The following is a 17,743-nucleotide window of genomic DNA, read 5'->3' as shown; positions in this document are numbered from 1 at the left end:
AACAACGGAACACATTTATTGTCCCTTTGTTTTACAACACTCGCTCGCACGGCGTACAGAGCACACACTGACCGAAAAAAAGGGTCCGTTTCGGTGGCGGCGCGGTCCATTCGGTCCCTCTCAGCACACCCTCTCTCAACAGATATCCGAGGTCGGAACGGTCGAGTAACCCGAGAGCTACTTCGCAACGGAGCAGAGCACCCCCCCCCCCCCCCCCCCCCCAATTGGACACTCGTGACATCCAGAATGGAGCAATTGGACATCCAGAATGCAGTGACCTCTGAAGGCGTCAGAATGATTTTATTGTGGACACTCGTGATAATCGTTATTTTAACAACTTGTGCAATGAAAGTGCGGTATTAAAGCAACGTCTAATAGGGGCCTAAAATAACGACTCTTCCGAATTTGTCTTTTCAACCGTGTGATACTAAGGATATATTATATACCACATTTCGATCATCTTGATGACACAAATAGCTCTGATCACATAGTTTCCTGCTGACGAGAACAGCGATCAGATCACAGGAGGAGGAGGAGCCGTGACATCATAAGACTTAAGCGTCACGATCGTGCTGGTCCTTTCGACGTTAGCTACCCTCTGAGCAGCCTTGATGTGCTGAGAACACGTGACTTTGGTCTCGTGATGTTGGCCTTTCCTACGCCTAACACAAGCAGCAAGTGCAGACTAAATTATTTCTTCCTAATTTCAAGCTAATTAAAGTAACTTTAGCAGGTACTAATTGATGCGTAAGCTCGATGCTGTTAAATATAAATACTTAGTTATTATCGCCAAGTATGCCTCTCGATCGGGACAGAGGACAACAGGAGGCTGATGAAACCTCGAGAAACAGACCAAACTTAATTTACTTTTATTCACAATAAACAAATTTTGCTGCGACTGTCTAATACCTGTGCCAACTATGGATATTCAACCCCACGGCACACCATGCACGATCTACTAGGCGTTTTCGGTGGCACCAAATGAAACAAAACCATCTACCTAAACTTGGACCTCAGGCACAACGTTTGCGACCACGGGAGCAGTTCAAAGAAAAATTCAAAGAAAAATTCAAAGATCAATTCAAAGATCAATTCAAAGAACTGTAACGAGACCCAGCTGCCGGTAATCAGTCACCCAAGCGGCAACTCTGTTCCGTCCCCGAAGCAAAGAAAAATGGGTCACGCTTGTTTGCCCCAGTATCACAGCGCGTGAAAGGACTTCATCAATAGGGCAAAACGAGGACTTCCGCACTCGCCACAGTTTCTCAAAAACCGACTCCGTCGCATGACAAGAAATACTTTCTGTCACGCGCCGAGCCGACGAGCGCAGAGATGCACGGAACGAGCAGTGGTGGAATAAGCGAAAAAAAGTACGTGATAAAAATGAAATCTCAAGAATGAAAGTATAGCGAAGAATAACACTTTGGCTTCATCAGACCATTAGTTGCAAGAATGTTGCCGGATTGGCCGCCGCAGGGCAATGTATCCAGATTAAGCGCGTTCATTGCGAAAAAAGGATGAAATACGCAATTGCGAAAGAAATTAGCTTTTCAAAGGAACTTTGCAAGTGTGAATTTACAGCCGTTTTGTTCTGTTTTTATTATTTATAAACACTACAACCTTTGAGCCTATACAAGCTGTATGAAGTGGGGTAGGACTGTGCCAGCTGCAACACAAAACAAACTGGTTTGTTTGCCGCGTAAAATAACATGCGTTTTGACGAGAAAGCAGTACACGGGTAACGTCGCAAACGGCATTCCCACTGGATCCGTTCGGTTGAACCGTATCCTCCCTGCACCTGACATATATACAAACATTTATTACCATGCAGCCCTGTACACAGTCAGATTTGGTATCTATTCATTTTAGTAAACAGCTCAGAAGTCTACGAACTGGAGGTGAGGAAGCAGACGCGACAAGTTCTGTCTGAACAGTGACATATTGTTACCAAAAATCAAGATAAGTGAAAAGAAAAATGATCATAAGATGCTGCATGGGCGTGATATTCCTTGTCGTATTTAAGAAAATGGTGTGGCTGTAGAAAGTCTAGTTCCCATTCAGCCCTTCATGTGGTGATCTTCGTTTATGGTCCATCTTGGGCACCTTCACTCAGTAATCTTGCCATGAGAAGCTGATAGCGGGCGAGAATTCTCAAGGACCTTTATAACTCTTCTTTAAGTTTTGTACTATTAGTTGGAAGACATCGCCTTACCCCCTCCCTACTGCTACACACCTGCTACCCGTTACAATCTCTTACGTCAAGATGATTATATCGCTTACACAGCGCAAGGGATGGCCGCGTGAAGTACAGTTCTTATTTAAAGCAGTCCAAAAGGCTGCGCCATTTCAGTGTAATAGTAGATTTTATAAAGAAAGATGGGCAGGTAACCCTGTGTGCATCAGAGCATATTGAAAGGCGCACAGAAAAACAAAAGACTGATGATGAACAGAAAGATAACATAGGCAAGCGCTGGCTCGCAACTAATTTCTTACTAGGAAAAGACACACTTTATAAAATTATGCTATATGATAAGTCAAGAGCATTTGCGCACACACATTATAAAAGATAACAAAGACCACACTGGACCAAAGCTTATCAAAATGAATGCCGCCGAAGATTACGAATTGTCAAGGATCGAGACCTCTCTTTCAACTAGCTTAGGAGAAGGCTGTCTTACGCATTGCGACTCTTTTTGTTTCTTTCGAATGAAGTAGGCCTCCATAAGTTATCTTGTTTTATCCTGGTGTCAAAATAAAAATCTTCGTGTTAGCAACCAAAGGGCGACGAGCCTTTATTTTATTTTTTTTTTTTCTATTTTCATCTTTTCCACATTCGCGACAATGATCTTTGAAATGGGAGTAGTGTGTTTGGGAGTGCTTGCCTGGTAAAATAAGAAGGGCCTAGTCCTGCGTATCTTTACACCTTGTTCGGGTCTTGGCAGCCTTCAGCAAGACATTGCCGGAGGATGTGCCGTAATATGCGTCTTGAGCTTGCTTTGGCGGCATGCTTGCTACTTCAAGGAGCACTTGTGTGTGGCTTGTGGAGGGTATGGCAGCGGACGTCAGCAAACAAACCAATATGCACAAGAAGGGGTTAAGCGCCTCGGAGAAAACAACGGAGTTTTGGGGACATCTTGTCGTATGCATTTTCCTGGGAAGAAGACTATGGTAACGGCCAGGAGAATGCATCTGCTGTAAGATGCTCAACAACGCCACAGCATCGCAAGACACTTGAAAAAAGAATCCGAATACTCTCAAGAAGCGGTTCTCTCACAGATTGAAAGGTTGGCCTTGTTGAGAAGCATCTTCTGGAAACTCGACGAGGGAGTACGCCGGCGGTTTTTAAAAGTGAAAACGCTCTTTTTGCACATACGAAAGGAACGTGATGAAGTATAAGTAGTACTTAAGTTCCGTAGTAGGTTTTGTTTTCGGTCTATCAGGTGGCCGCATGTTTTGCGGGACAAAGGAGGACATTTTGTTGTAGGCCTGGTAGTAATTTTACTGAAAATGCTTCAGCAGCAGTAGCAAACGTTTTCAAACGTATTAATACGGATAGCTAAACTGTGAAGGAACGGGCCATTTCTGCGCTCAATAACTGTAACCTATTATCGTTGGCGACGGCTGTTTTGAAGGCTGAACGTGACACGTTCGAAATGTTTTTCGGTGTGAAGACCCATAGTATCGACATTACTTTGAGAGCCATTATTTCAGAAGCTGGATGTTGTTAATACTGAAATACCCTATCAATGCTTTTTCCGAGTCATTTGGACAATGGTTGGTTGGTTGGTTCACAGGAAGGGAAAGGCGCAGTATCTGTCACACTTGCTCTGTGGACACCTGAACCGCGCCGTAAGGGAAGGGAGGAAGGTGGGAATGAAAGTGGAAAGAGAGAAAGGGGAGCCGTAGTGGAGGGCTACGGAGTAATTTCGACCACCTGGGGATCTTTAACGTGCGCTGACATCGCACAGCACACGGACGCCACTTCGTTTCGCCTCCATCGAAACGCAGCCGCCGAGGTCGGGTTCGAACCCGGGAACTCCGGCACAGTAGTCGGGCGTCTTACCACTGCGCCACCCCGGCGGGGCTTGGACAATGGCCACTTTCCTATTTAGCACACCACAGTACTCGAGCACACTGCGTGCTACAAGAATATTATTATGTATGCTCTGTGGGCGTTTTAAGGAGGAACAGTCTTCCGCCCCGCTCCAACTCCGCAGGTGCAACGTTCTCGCTAGCGACCCGCGGAGGGAACAGAGGAACAAAGGAAGGGGACAACACAGTCTTAATGCTCAAATGCTATTTATTGCACTTGCAAATAAGACAGGCTATGCCGGCTAGCTATACATCAACAAGGTTTTCCTTGGAAGGGCAAGGCTACGTAAGCAGGACTTTTGACTCACCAGCTGGGGAATGGGGGTGCGACTTCGGCGGCGGACATTTGCACGCGCTGTGAATATGGCGGCCGGTATCTCCCGTGTGCGCCGCATTCTTCGGACAAAGCCATACCACGGCGTTTGCCGCGGAAGGCGGCGAGAGCGTGCGGTATTTACCGGTCGCTTCGCCGTTGGGAACCAGAAGACGGGTGGTCGTGCACGACGGGTCCTCCCGTGTGGGCTGAGTACTCCGTGCCCGCTATCCCCCGGCATTTGCCGGGAGAGGCGGCGGGAGACGACCGCTCTCGTTGCCGGCTGAATCCAGAAGCTTCCTGTCGTCTTCTCGCGGGAACTCGCGTAGACGTCTTGGTGGCGCATCCATCGTTGATTCTCCTTCCCCCCAAGGGGAGGTATTTATACCTCCTCTCCCAGCCGGCGCTGCCACGACGCTCGGCGGAGTGGTGGTGACCGGTCGCAGCGAAGGGGGAGGAACTGGTTTCCCACAGCTCCTGGTCTTTATTGCCCTGTTTAGTGAGATTCTACAATGCCTTTATAATGTACTGCAGTCAGTTAACTAGAATTTTCATCAAAACGTTATAATCGACGTTTTTTAACGTGATCGGTATATGTAACGTTTTTCAATTTGGCTGGGTCATCAGTCGTCGGGACCAAGATTGTATGTGCTTTGCTAAATCAAGGTGCAGACAAGCTCACACTTTAAAAAAGCTCGAAAAACACGATAGCAAACTTAGTTTTGAGGCTCTTAAAGAAGACGACACTCAAAACATCTAGTCCCGGTGACTTCCTGGCATTCAATTAACCAGTGGCCTTCTCTGGTTTAGTTTAGTTTGTGGGGTTTAACGTCCCAAAGCGATCAGGCTATGAGAGAAGCCGTAGTGGAGGATTCCGGAAATTTCGACCACCTGGGGTTCTTTAACGTGCACTGACATCGCACATCACACGAACGCCTTGCTTTTCGTCTCCACCGAAAAGCGGCCGCAGAGGCAGGGATTCGATCCCGCATCTTATTTTTCTGAGGTTGCTCGATTATTTCGTCTTCTACTGTTACAGTGTTGGAAATAAGAGGCAGAAAGCTGATGACAAATCTTCCTTCACTTTGTACTTTGCTCGAAAACAGATCACGATAATACTCCAAGAAGACGCTATCAATTCCGTTCTAATCAATGCGCTTTTTTCCTTTGTACTCGAAACATATCTCGTTCTAGCATGCACACGCAAAGTATGAACAGTATAAAGTGAAGAAAGTGTTATGTAGGGACCGCTGCTTAGTTACGGTCACCTTGGACGGTAGGAAGCAGACTAAACTGGTCTCACTTGATTTCTGTGGACACCTCAACCACGCACACTTGTTTATGTGGACACCTGAACTATGCCGTAAGGGAAGGGAGGAGGTTGGGAGTGAAAGTGGAAAGAAAGTGGAGTCGTAGTGGAGGGCTGCAGTGTAATTTCGACCCCCTGGGGATCTTCCGTTAAAGGAAGAAGGGTGGCTGTTTCTGGCCCTACGGAGCTGGGACTGGTAGGTCAACGAAGCTTGCGGCGGGGGCTAGTCTGCCACTGAATTTTTATCTCTTGTAGGCCGTCATTGCACCCGCCACCGCATAAAGTGGTGGACGACGGCTGTTGTTACGGCGGGCGTCTTTTTCTCCCTCTTCCTTTTTTTTCTTCTCTATCTTTTCTTCTGCCTGCCCCTTAGGGGTGGTGCAGTGGTAAGACGCCCGACTACTGTGCCGGAGAATCCGGTTTCGAACCCGACCTCGGCGGCTGCGTTCCGATGGAGGCGAAACGAAGAGGCGTCCGTGTGCTGTGCGATGTCAGCGCACATTAAAGATCCCCAGGTGGTCCAAATTACTACATAGCCCTCCACAACTCCTCTTTCTCTCTCTCCACTTTCACTCCCACCTTCCTCCCTTCCCTTACGGCGCAGTTAAGGTCTCCACAAAAAACAAGTGAGAGAGTTACCGCGCCTTTCCCTTCCTATAAATCAATCAGTCCACTTCTGTCTACTTCGCCGCGGTAGGGCAGTGGCAAGACGCCCGACTACTGTGCCGGAGTACCCGGGTTCGAACCCGACCTCTGCTGCTGCGTTTCGATGGAGGCGAAACAAAGAGGCGTCCGTGTGCTGTGCGATGTCAGCGCACTTTAAAGATCCCAAGGGGGTCGAAATTACTCCGTAGGTCTCCACTACGGCTCCTCTTTCTCTCTTTCCACTTTCACTCCCATCTTCCTCCCTTCTTTCGCGGCTTGGTTGAGGTGTCCACAGAAAACAAGTGAGACAGTTATACCACGCCTTTCCCTTCCTATAAATCAGTCTCATCACTTCTGTCTGCGCAAGGAAGCGGAAGTGGCTCAGCTACAGAGCCAGTAGCAGGCCCGTGCATTTTCTTTTCCTTCTTCCTACAGCCAAAACAACAACAACGACCTCTTTAATTATTATGTACACAAAGTACGTTGCTGCGACTTCTCGCATTATCATTAATGTTCCTCTTTTAATTGCCAGGTGATGTTCCGTTACCGTCATTAATATCGTAGTTATTTCAAGTACAAATCTATGTCACATCCTATCCATACTATCCATGAGCCAAGAAATGCTTGCGCGCTAATAATTAACGACTTCCACATGTGCAGGACTCGTGGAACGACCACATTTAGAAGACGCTATTTTTGTTGGTGCTGTAGGAAGAAGGGGAAGAAATTGCACTGGCCTGCTACTGGCTCTGTAGCAGAGCCACCTCCGCTGCCTCGTGCGGACAGGAGAGAAAGTAGGGAAAAAAAGAAAAAGAGGGAGAGAAAGAGAAAGACGAGCGCCGCAACAGCCGTCGTCCACCACCGCTTAGCGGTGGCAAGTGCAATGACGGCCTATAACAAAAAAAATCGGTGGCTGGCTAGCTCCCGCCGCAAGCGGCGTTGACCTACCGTCCCAGCCCGTTATAATGCTCTAGAATAGGCCCATAGGGCCGGGAACAGCCACCCCTCAATATTGCAGCATAGAGTAATTCTGCCATGAAACTAAGTCCAGCGCAATGGTGCGATATATCCATTAGAGAGTACGCAGGTACAGCAGTATTTGCTGCCGACTCGGCAGACAAAATACGCGCCGGTTGGCAGGTCTACATTATTATAAGCTCTTATCTTTGATATGCGTTCCTTTCAAGGTTGTCTTGCACTACAAACGCGGTAGCAAAGAGCAGCTGCGGTAAACAGAAAGTGGTCAAGTAATAATACGGCAAGAAACGTATTGCAGGATCTAATAAACTATATTATTATTATCATTCTATTATGTTATTATCGTTCGTATTATGATTTTTGTTGCCCAAGCTATCTGATCAAACTATTCTGATACCTTAATTATTGCAAGGATAGCAACAGCATTTTGTGTCCTTGCTTTTGTTTATCACAACGATTTAATGGGGCCGGTTAGTGCTGCCCCTGTGCTCGCCTAATTTAGTGTTTTTGTCATTGTTTGCTGGATGCTCTGGAGTCGATTCATTTGGAATTTTCATGTATGTTTACCATCATCTTCCGCTCCTGTCAAGTTGCAAGTGGCCAGGACTTCGTCAAGCTATTTCAGCTTTTAGACCGCACTGCTCATGTATATGCAGAGTGCATCATGAGGAAGGCCGGTCTGGACGAGTCTTCAGCTGGAGCGGAGATTGCTGGAAAACGTACCAACAACCTTAGATATGCGGATGATACCACTTTAATGGCAGAAAGTGAAGTGGAACTCAGAGACTTCTGATGCGCGTACAAGAAGAGAGTGAGAAGTTTGGGCTTAAACTGAACATTAAAAAGACGAAGATCATGGCGTCTTGCCCTATCAAGTCCTGGAGCATCAATGGACAAGAAGTGGAAGCTGTGACAGATTTTCTGTTCTTGGGCTCCAAGACTACCTCTGAAGGAGACTGCAGCCATGAAATTAGGAGACGCCTGCTTCTGGGAAAGAGAGCAATGGTTAGCCTTGACCGCCTAGTAAAGAGCAGAGACATTAGTCTGCCAACCAAGATCCGTATAACTCGTGCTATGGTCTTTCCAGTTGTGATGTATGGATGCGAGAGTTGGACTGTTAAAAATACTGACCGCCGAAGAATTGACGCGTTTGAATTGTGGTGCTGGCGAAGACTCTTGAGAGTTCCTTGGACTGCCAGAAGATCAAATCAGTCGATATTGTCGACCATAAACCCTGACTGCTCATTGGAGGGTCAAATTCTAAAGTTGAATCTCAGCTACTTTGGTCATCTGATGAAAAGAGAGGAGTCGCTGGAGAAAGATTTGATGTTGGGAAAGGTTGAGGGTCGCCGGAGAAGGGGTAGGCAGTAAACGCGATGGTTAGATGGCATCCTCGAGGCGCTGCAGATGAAGTTATGTGATGTTAGGAAGATAGTGAGAGACCGGAAAGCGTGGCGTGACATGGTTCATAGCGTCATGAAGCGTCGGACACGACTTAACGACTAAACTGAACTGAACTGCTCATGTTGAAAGGGAATAAATAAATTGAATTTAAAATAGCTGAGGTAATTGAATAGATAAATTGAAAAAAAAACGCTACTGAAGTGTGGCCACTCGACAGGCCAGCAGCGAACGGGCGCTCCGGGCTGCCACGGAAATACCTGCAAGAAAGAAGCGCGAAACAGAATAGTGTCTGAGCAGGCGAGAATTTATAAAAAGAAAAAAAGGCGCTAGGTCCAAGTCTATTGGCCGGGCTACCCCATGCCGCCCATTCACAGGTGCTATCCCACTACTGCAGAGCGCGGGAGTTTTTGCCTGCTGCGTTTCCGCCCTGGGCCGGTTCGCTCCTCCTTAGGCGACCTGGTCACCGCCGGGTTCCCCTGGGGTCACCATATCGACGCCCAGCTTAGCGCGGACACCCGATCAACATGGGTAGACATGGGGCAGGGCTCCCAGCCTCAACCCGTCCTCAAGCACCGGCCTCCAAGTAGCTGGATTACAGGGGCACGCCACAACCCCCAGCGGGAGGCATCGCTAATCTGCTGGATTTTATTTCTGCCATAACCAATTCTGTATACTACTACTTTTTTACGGGGAAATCAAACCGATACTATAGCATTACGGATACTTATACTAACAGCAAATAGTATTGATTTTTGTGTTGCAGTAGCATGTATTGAAAATCACGCAGTCAAGCAGTGGATGCGCGCTCCATCTATAATAATTAGAAGAAACTTAGCTCCTGGACTCCGAGATCCTCGTTAATCCGACTCCGATCTACGGCTAAGTCATTGTAGGCTTTTTGTCCGACCAGTTAACGGTGTGTGCTGCGCACGTGCCCTTTCCAGCCTCACTGCTCTCTAGAAATTCAGGGGCTTATTAGGGCCATAGCGTTACTTGGCTATGCTGTGCCAGCAAAACTTGTCCGCAATATGTGCCATCAACATGTGTCCCCGGATGTGACGTCATTACCTTGGTTAGTTCATATCAATTTATTGCTCACACGTAGTATAAATAAATGATAATTAGAATATAATGACAAATTATAATTACTAGCAATAGAAATTAATAACTACATTGTGATAGTACTGATAGACAATTAGATATAACATACTATTTACAATATACTTAGTATATATAAAGAGTGATATATAGTTAATGTTAGGTAGTAAGAACTTCGCGGTAGCGCTACTTCTTTCGCACTTTGCAAATGAAATTTCTGATTACCGTATGTTTTTGTACTCGAGTTTTAAGTATGCCTGAGTTGGCTATTATTGTGCGAAATCACTGTCTACAAACCAGACGCTAAATAAATGCGCTCAAGGCGAGTGCAGCATCCTGTTCTCTCTGGAGTCTTCGTTTTGGGGCACGGCGTACTTCTATCTGCTCCCTCCCCGCAAGCCTCATCTCCTCCATGCCCTAGCTCTAATATTCAGCCTGTGTCGGTCTCATATGCTGACACACTCATTTTTCCTTATTCGGCCCCTTGTATCGAGCGCGTTGCGTTTAGAAGCGAAAGCTTCACTACGCCATGTAAAGCCAAGGTCGCCGTGCATGAGAAATGTCGTTACTGCGCATGCTCCGTAACCATAACAACCAGTTGCGGCTTTCCACAGTTCCGACGCTGTGTTGGCTACAGAGCGGACGAGGAGGGTAGCAGCATCCCAGTATATGCGCGTGCCAGCGCGGACAGGAGGAGAAGGGCAGTTCCCGCACTGCGCATACGCGCGCCGCCGCGGAGAGGTTACCTAAGGCAGCAAGAAAGCGTCTTCCGGCATCGCATGTGCTGCATGTTGTTGCTGTTGTTGTGGCTGTAGGAAGAAAGAAAAGAAAATGCACGGGCCTGCTACTGGCTCTGTAGCTGAGCCAACTCCGTTGCCTCGTGCGGACAGAAGAGAAAATAGACAAGGAAGAAAAAAAGAAGAAGAGGGAGAGAAAGACGCGCGCCGCAACAACAGCCGTCGTCCGCCACCACCTAAGCGGTGGCGGGTGCAATGGCGGCCTACAACAGATAAATATCAGTGGCTGGCTAGTACCCGCCGCAAGTGGCGTTGACCAACCGTCCCAGCCCCGTAGGGCCAGGAACTGCCACCCTTCACCACCCTTACTGCATGTGCAGGACGTGAAATTAGCTTCTGCCTAGAACGCCGATCAACTTAGATGCGTTCAACGCAACGCTGGTTCTTTTCGAGAAATAAATTGTCGGGGAGTCGACAGTTTCCTTTTTATTCTGGTGCTGAAGACACCTTTTTAAGAGAATCATGCACTGTAACAATTGCTGTTTTGCTTGCGTTAAGCTACTTATCAAACAAAAGAAAAATAATCAGCCGATTTCAGCCGGAAACAGTCAGCACTGAAATAGAAAAAACAGTACCGACCAAAGCTGATGACCGACTACATATATTCTAAGAGTGTTTAATCAGCTTAAACTTGGGAGCACCTCGCTTAAAAGTTGGAATCAAGAGTGAGAGCTGAAGAGGGTTGATTACTAGATGGAGAGCGTCTACACTACGAAAAAGTGCGTTGTGATTCTACATCTTTTGCTGTTTCATAATTCTTGCCGGCTCTTTAAAAGTAACGAATCCCAACAATTCTATACAGCTAGAAACAAAAGCTCGAGTGGAATTATTAGGTATTGAATGGCTGAAGCTTTTGTGTAAGATTTATAAAAAAAATTCAATATGAAAAGTGCTTATTCATTTAGATCTCTGTTAGACAAGAACTGGAAATGAGAGAAACTGCACAGCCCAGCGGTTAAGAATATTTTTAGGTTCCAATAAATGAAACTTAAAAGGCCAATTTACTTGAATCAATTATTGCATGCAACAAACCCCCCCCCACCCCCCCCCCTTTTCGGCAACTGCCAAAATTGTAAAATGTCACAGGTGCAATATTCTGACCTGGAAGTTAAGGAAATGCCAAGGAATCAAGATCAAAAAACACAAGCGAAAATGTCTGCCAAGGATGCTCAAAACCTTCATTTAAAAATAATAAAAATAAATCACAGATCTCAACAGCATGCGTTATTACACAATTAGTAAACTCGATGGGCCACTTTGGAAACAAATGTAGCCCCCTATTCATTTTTCACTAACAGCTTTACCGAACGAACGTGCCTATACGAGACTTGTAGCTGATCACCAGTGAAGAATTCTTCCTTCCTCAAAGAATTTTGTTTTTCAAACCGGTTGGTTTAGTTGGTTGGTTTATGGGGTTTAACGTCCCAAAGCAACTCAGGCTATGAGAGACGCCGTAGTGGAGTACTCCGGAAACTTTGACCACCTGGGGTTCCTTAGCGTGCACTGACATCGCACAGCACACGGGCGCCTTGCTTTTCGCCTCCATTGAAAAGCGGCCGCCGAGGCCGGGATTCGATTCGGCATCCTTGGAAACAGTAGTCGAACGCCGTAACCACTGCGCCACCCTTGACAGGAGTTATGAAAATCCTGATACTATATTGTTATGAGCTAAACCATAACTATAGTGTGAGCTATGAGCGCACTGTTAGTGCCTTTATTTCTGAATGAATGTGCGCCCATATTTGTGCACACACCTTTATCATATAGAGGTCTCCACTTCGCCGCCATGGTGGATGCTTATGTAGTCTCGGATCCATGTTGCACTGTGGCAGAAACTATGGCCCTAAAATCTCTAACAATGGTTATATGCACAAACTCACTTTCACAGTACAGCTCTCTTCTCCAAGATTCGATACGCACAAGGTTGTCCATAGTGGCTCCAGATCTTCTCACGTCTCCATTGGTGGCGCCACATACCTGCTTTGCTGTTCCAATGAACAACAACCCTTGTAAAGAAGTAACATGTACAAGGATGGCATGATGAAAGACGAGACATCAGTTTACCCAGTGCGCAATAAACACTTGGGGAAAGTATGTTCGATATGGGGCCAGCAATGTGTCAGAAAAAGTGGCTTAATAGCACGTTCGCTTAAGTTCGCACAAGTGTCACTTAAGCTCTGATGTAGCTCGAGTAAACAGAGATTAGATGCAGAAGCAATACTAGCACTCTTTGAGCTACGTTGTCGTCTCGTTTAGTTTTGCCTTGCAACCTATTGCCGTGCTATAGCTAAGTATTTACGGTTGCTTTGAGCTTGTTTAAGCTGATGAGGCCTAATTTATGTCTTAAATGCAGCTTTGCGAAGGGAGAGAAAGGCAATTAAGACTGCGACGTTCGAAGTGCAAGCGAAGCACATGACGAAATACAGGATTCCACTAGCTTCGCTTAAGAGCTTAATGGCGAAGCCTTTGCTCCCTTTTCCTTTATTCTTCTCCTGTCTGTTTATTCTCTTCTTCGGCTACCGTGAGTGTTCGTGTACTGATTAAAATTTCATTGCTTTCTTTTCTTTGGCTTCGATCGTCCTCAGAACCTAATGCGACGTTCTCACTGGGAAAATTATGTTGACGTCAGAACCTATTGCGACGTCTTGCTTACACATCTCGCAAAACCTCGCAGAATCTCGCTGACACATCTCGCGAAATCGTGCGGACGCGAGATATGCACCATAAACATATAAAGGCTTTCGCCTTAAAATACGGCTTCCGAGATGGCGCAGTCGTCCAACGCAGTGCCTGCGAAGCTCACCCTTTTTTGCTTAAAGGGACAGAACACTGGCCAAAATATATCATGATATTATGGTGGAGATGAAAAGATCTTGCCTCATATAGAACAGATCGAGCACTACAACATCAAAGAAAAGAGGCTTTACAATTTTAATTTGCCATTGAAAATCACATAAAAACAACCGAAGTGCTATCTAGCGGAGAAACCCTAGTACTTTCAGTGTAGATCCCCACGTGACTACATGTCAGCAAAATATCGTTGATTTTCGTAACTGCACACTGTTCTTTTTTCTTCGAGGAGTGCTTGCCATAATGTATTATACTTTGCGCTCTCTCCAGCGCGTCCTTAAATAAAAACTACCCCTGCTTTTACACCGCGAGAGGTATGCTTCCAGGTTTTACCACTAGATGGCGCCACAGTGTTTGCAATTTCGTGAATGATGCAATGAAAGTGTCCAGTAAAACGTTTGTTGACGAAGGCGTGCGTTATTGTGCCGTAACAGCATTGAGTGAGAAACTGAAAAGGACGTTACTCTGCGCAAAATATCTCTGATTACTCTCTGGCAAGTGAAAGATATATATATATATTTTTCGGTAAGTCTTTTTTGTCTACCACCAGTCGTCATCGCGTTCGCTGCTCATGGTTTCCAGCATGGGACTACATAAAAACGGGCGCACGCATTGCTCGAAAAATTCCCGGTAATAATTTTCTACAGCGTTTCTAACAAAACCGCTATGGAATCGAACATTTTAGACATCAATCTTTCCACTGCGGCGAGAAAACACCGAGACGTAAATTCCAGTGTTCTGTCCCTTTAAGCCTGTGGTTCAGACTCACTGGCGGTGAGCTTGAAAGAGGTTTTACTGCCACCTCGCCTAAATTCAAGAATTCTGATAATTAAGCTCATGCTTAAAAAAAAAACGCAAAGCGGCTTGCAAGCGTAGGCATTCATGATGAAGACAATTATCTTCTGCGCACATGTTTTGCGCGATATTCGCGTACTGGCTGAGCCATCAAAGTGTAGGATATAGTGTTGTTACCATGGTATCCAAGCTTTTTGTTCGAACCCATTGATAAAAAGAAATCATAGTAATTGCGAGGTTAAACTAGCTTCGCTTAAGAGCTTAATGGCGAAAGCCTTCGCTCTTTTTCCCCTTCTTCCTCTCCTGTATCTCATCTCTTCTTCATCTATCTTTACTGTTTGTATACTCATTATAATTTCATCACTTTATTTTCTTTGGCTTCGTTCTCAGAACCTATTGCGACGTCTTCATCGGAGAAATTATGTTGACGTTTGAACCTACTGCGACGTCTCGGTGATACAGCTCGCGAAATATCGCAGAATCTCGTTGACACATCTCGCAGAAGCAAGATATTCACCATGAGCCTATAGAAAGGCTTTCGCCTTAAAGCGGCTTTCGAGATGGCATACTGGTCCAACGCAGTGGCCTGCGAAGCTGACTCTTTTTTGCTTCAGCCTGGGCTTTAGACTCACTGGCGATGAGCTTTTGTCCGAACCGGTGCTCAAAAGAGACTTTACTGCCACCTCGACTAAATTCAAGAATGCGGATAATTATGCGTCTGCTTTAGCCTCTGAGCAGATGCTGTGCGCGCGATATGCGTACATCGGCTTAGCCAACAAAATGCAGCGTATGGTGTTGTTACCCCGGTGTTCAAACTTCTTACCCCGCCGGGGTAGCGCAGTGGTTACGGCGCTCAACTACTGTTCCCAAGGGCGCGGTATCGAATATGTCGGCCTCGGCGGTCGCTTTTCAATGGAGGCGAAACTCAAGGTGCCCGTGTGCTGTGCGATGACAGCACACGTTAAAGAACCCCAGGTAGTCGAAAGTTCCAGAGTCCTCTACTACGGCGTCTCTCATAGCCTGAGTTGCTTTGGAACGTTAAACCCCCCCAACCAACCAACCAACCAACCAACCAACCAACCAACCAACCAACCAACCAACCAACCAACCGACCGACCGACCGACCGACCGACCGACCGACCGACCGACCGACCGACCGACCGACCGACCGACCGACCGACCGACCGACCGACCGACCGACCGACCGACCGACCGACCGACCGACCGACCGACCGACCGACCGACCGACCAAACTTCTTGTTCGAGCCCATTGATAAACAGAAATCACAGCAACTGGTTTGTGCCATACTCAAAGACAAACGCGCCACGAAAAAACGAAACTGCTCTGTTACCAGTCGTAGTCTGCACAGCCCTTCTCAGTCGAGCGCTTCAAGTCTATTGCAAGTGGGGACATGTTGCGTCAGCGCACGCGCATCAGCAACAGGTGATCAAAATATATGTTGAAGTTTTCCACCATGGCCTAGTAATATGGCTTATAAGAACTCACTGACACTTTATAGGTATATACAGGAAAGAAAGATCAGTTCTCCTTGCATGTTCCTTCCCCTTTCTCTACTGTATACCCATGCTTTTATAAAAAGTGATCAAAATTGCGTAGGTGACCACTCAGTGCGTCCCCTTAAACATATCTTGAACAAATTTACTTCCTTATCACCTACTTCAAACCAGACTATTTCTTCTTCATTGACGCGAAGGTTCTTAGAGACAAACAGCAAAAGTACGCAGGCAACAAACGTACGCAGGCCTCTTCTATGTGACAGCGGGTTTCGCAAGAAACTTTGCCCTGTTTCATCCGGTGCCCCCGACATTCCTACTTAGACGTGCGCCTTCCGCCACGTACAAGCTAATCGACCTTATAACGGAAACTGCGGGTCATTCCGAGGAGACCGGTCGCCTCTATCGCCACCAATTGCAGCTGCAACCCCCCGTCCATCTGCGTAGCCCGCATAATCGTTAAAACTATCCGTGCCTACTTGTGTGCAGTGCTGTAAACGCGGATGGAGGGAAAAGCGAGTCTGGGTCCTTGCTTCAGTCTATGGAATACTGATACGTTCAACTTATTTTCATTCTGTAAATTTATGCAAATGCAGTGTCTATAGAAGATATAACCAGCTCAATAGGGTTTATATGTGATATTTTTCTAGGAGCCAAAAAAGAAAAAAAGAACGAATCGAAACTTAGTAGTTTTGCTTGGCTGGACATACGTGTGCACAGCAGTTCGCCAAATTTTTCTTTCATGATTAAAAATACATAGCTAAAAGGCGGCGTTTGACGCTAATACATGCAAGGGATATTTTCTGGAGGAAGACAAATTCTTACGGTTTGGTACTGATTGTCATGCAACTAAGAGAAACAGCTTCCTGTATGTTTTCAAAAGCGATTAAGTTTTTGGCAAAGCGTGCGGATAGAGTACGAAACCCTGATTACTCGCAACGAAGGAAACACAGCAAAAAGAAAATACCGCGTTACTTGTGCTCTTAATCCCATACTGACATGAGCTGATTCAGCCGTTCCCTCCTCATTTATGCTCGTGACGCAAATAGGTTCTTGCTATAAAGTTAACAGCTTATAAAGAAGAAACGGAGCATACGCCGGCATCGTAAATTCATCCAAACCAGAAATAGCCCCGTAGTGCTTAATAAAAGGCGCCGACCTTCAAGAGCCAAACGTGTTGCACATAACTAAAGAGATATCAGCTCCGTTAACATTGCAGAATCTCGGCAACGGAACGCACTCAGAGTATTGCTAATAAGGTAAAGAACGGCGCAGATAAGGCAGGTCGTGGTCCCTGTTGGGGAAAAGAGGCAGCTTGGTTCAGCGCCCAATGAAGACGGCGGAAGGAAGCCGTTATTACGTTAAACAAGAAGGAAGAAGCAACGACGAAATAACTCGGGGAAGCGAACTCACCAAAGGGTGGGCTCGGTGAACTTGTTTTTGTTCCTTTTATTTTTGATAAAATAATGAAAGCAGGAAGAAATAAATGTACAAGCATGTCGTAAGAAAATTCGGAAATTGTGTAGCATTAGCTTTAACGATGCGTTGCAAGATCGCTCTACCGACTGCAGAGATAACGAGCAGTCGTGGCTGTTAGAGGACGGCCTGCAAGATAATATCCCGTATACCTTTCTGCATGCTTTTTCGGCCTATTTCATGTCGTAGCCGAGAGCTGCCGTACTCCATGTTGCCAACAATAATGTGAGCGTATATACACAGTCATACTTTCGCTGGTAGAAGTTGTGACGGCACATGCCATGAACAGCTTTGTATATTGGCTGAACAAATTAACTCTGCCACTAATGTTTGAATCATAAGATTTATGAGAATATGATACGATCTAAGTTTTAAGCTAAATGAACAACGCTACGGTGTCGTAGGGAGACCGGGGGTCATTAGCATTGCTCGGAGTGCAGCTGTAATTGCGAAGAAGAAGAATAATTTTTC

At 46.2% G+C, this 17,743-nt stretch overlaps 1 protein-coding gene and 1 non-coding gene across 2 annotated transcripts in view; one reads left to right on the top strand and one right to left on the bottom strand.

Annotated features, from left to right (window-relative positions):
* Positions 1-2,977, top strand: part of LOC146182149 (beta-galactosidase-like) — a 6,172-nt gene extending 3,195 nt beyond the window's left edge. Inside the window, exon 3 of the mRNA XM_084575902.1 lies at positions 2,943-2,977. Coding sequence (XP_084432028.1) covers positions 2,943-2,977 — 35 coding nt within the window. The remainder of the gene's footprint in view (positions 1-2,942) is intronic.
* A 6,084-nt stretch (positions 2,978-9,061) lies between these two features.
* On the bottom strand, positions 9,062-9,360 carry LOC146182148 (signal recognition particle RNA). Its single transcript, XR_014700460.1, has one exon.
* Positions 9,361-17,743: the final 8,383 nt, after the last annotated feature.

Source organism: Amblyomma maculatum, chromosome 8, assembly GCF_055883805.1.
Source record: "Amblyomma maculatum isolate TAMU_Amacu chromosome 8, ASM5588380v1, whole genome shotgun sequence".
NCBI lineage: Eukaryota > Metazoa > Arthropoda > Arachnida > Ixodida > Ixodidae > Amblyomma > Amblyomma maculatum.
The sequence above is the reverse complement of the archived record's forward strand: the minus strand, read 5'-3'. Positions and strand labels throughout refer to the sequence as shown.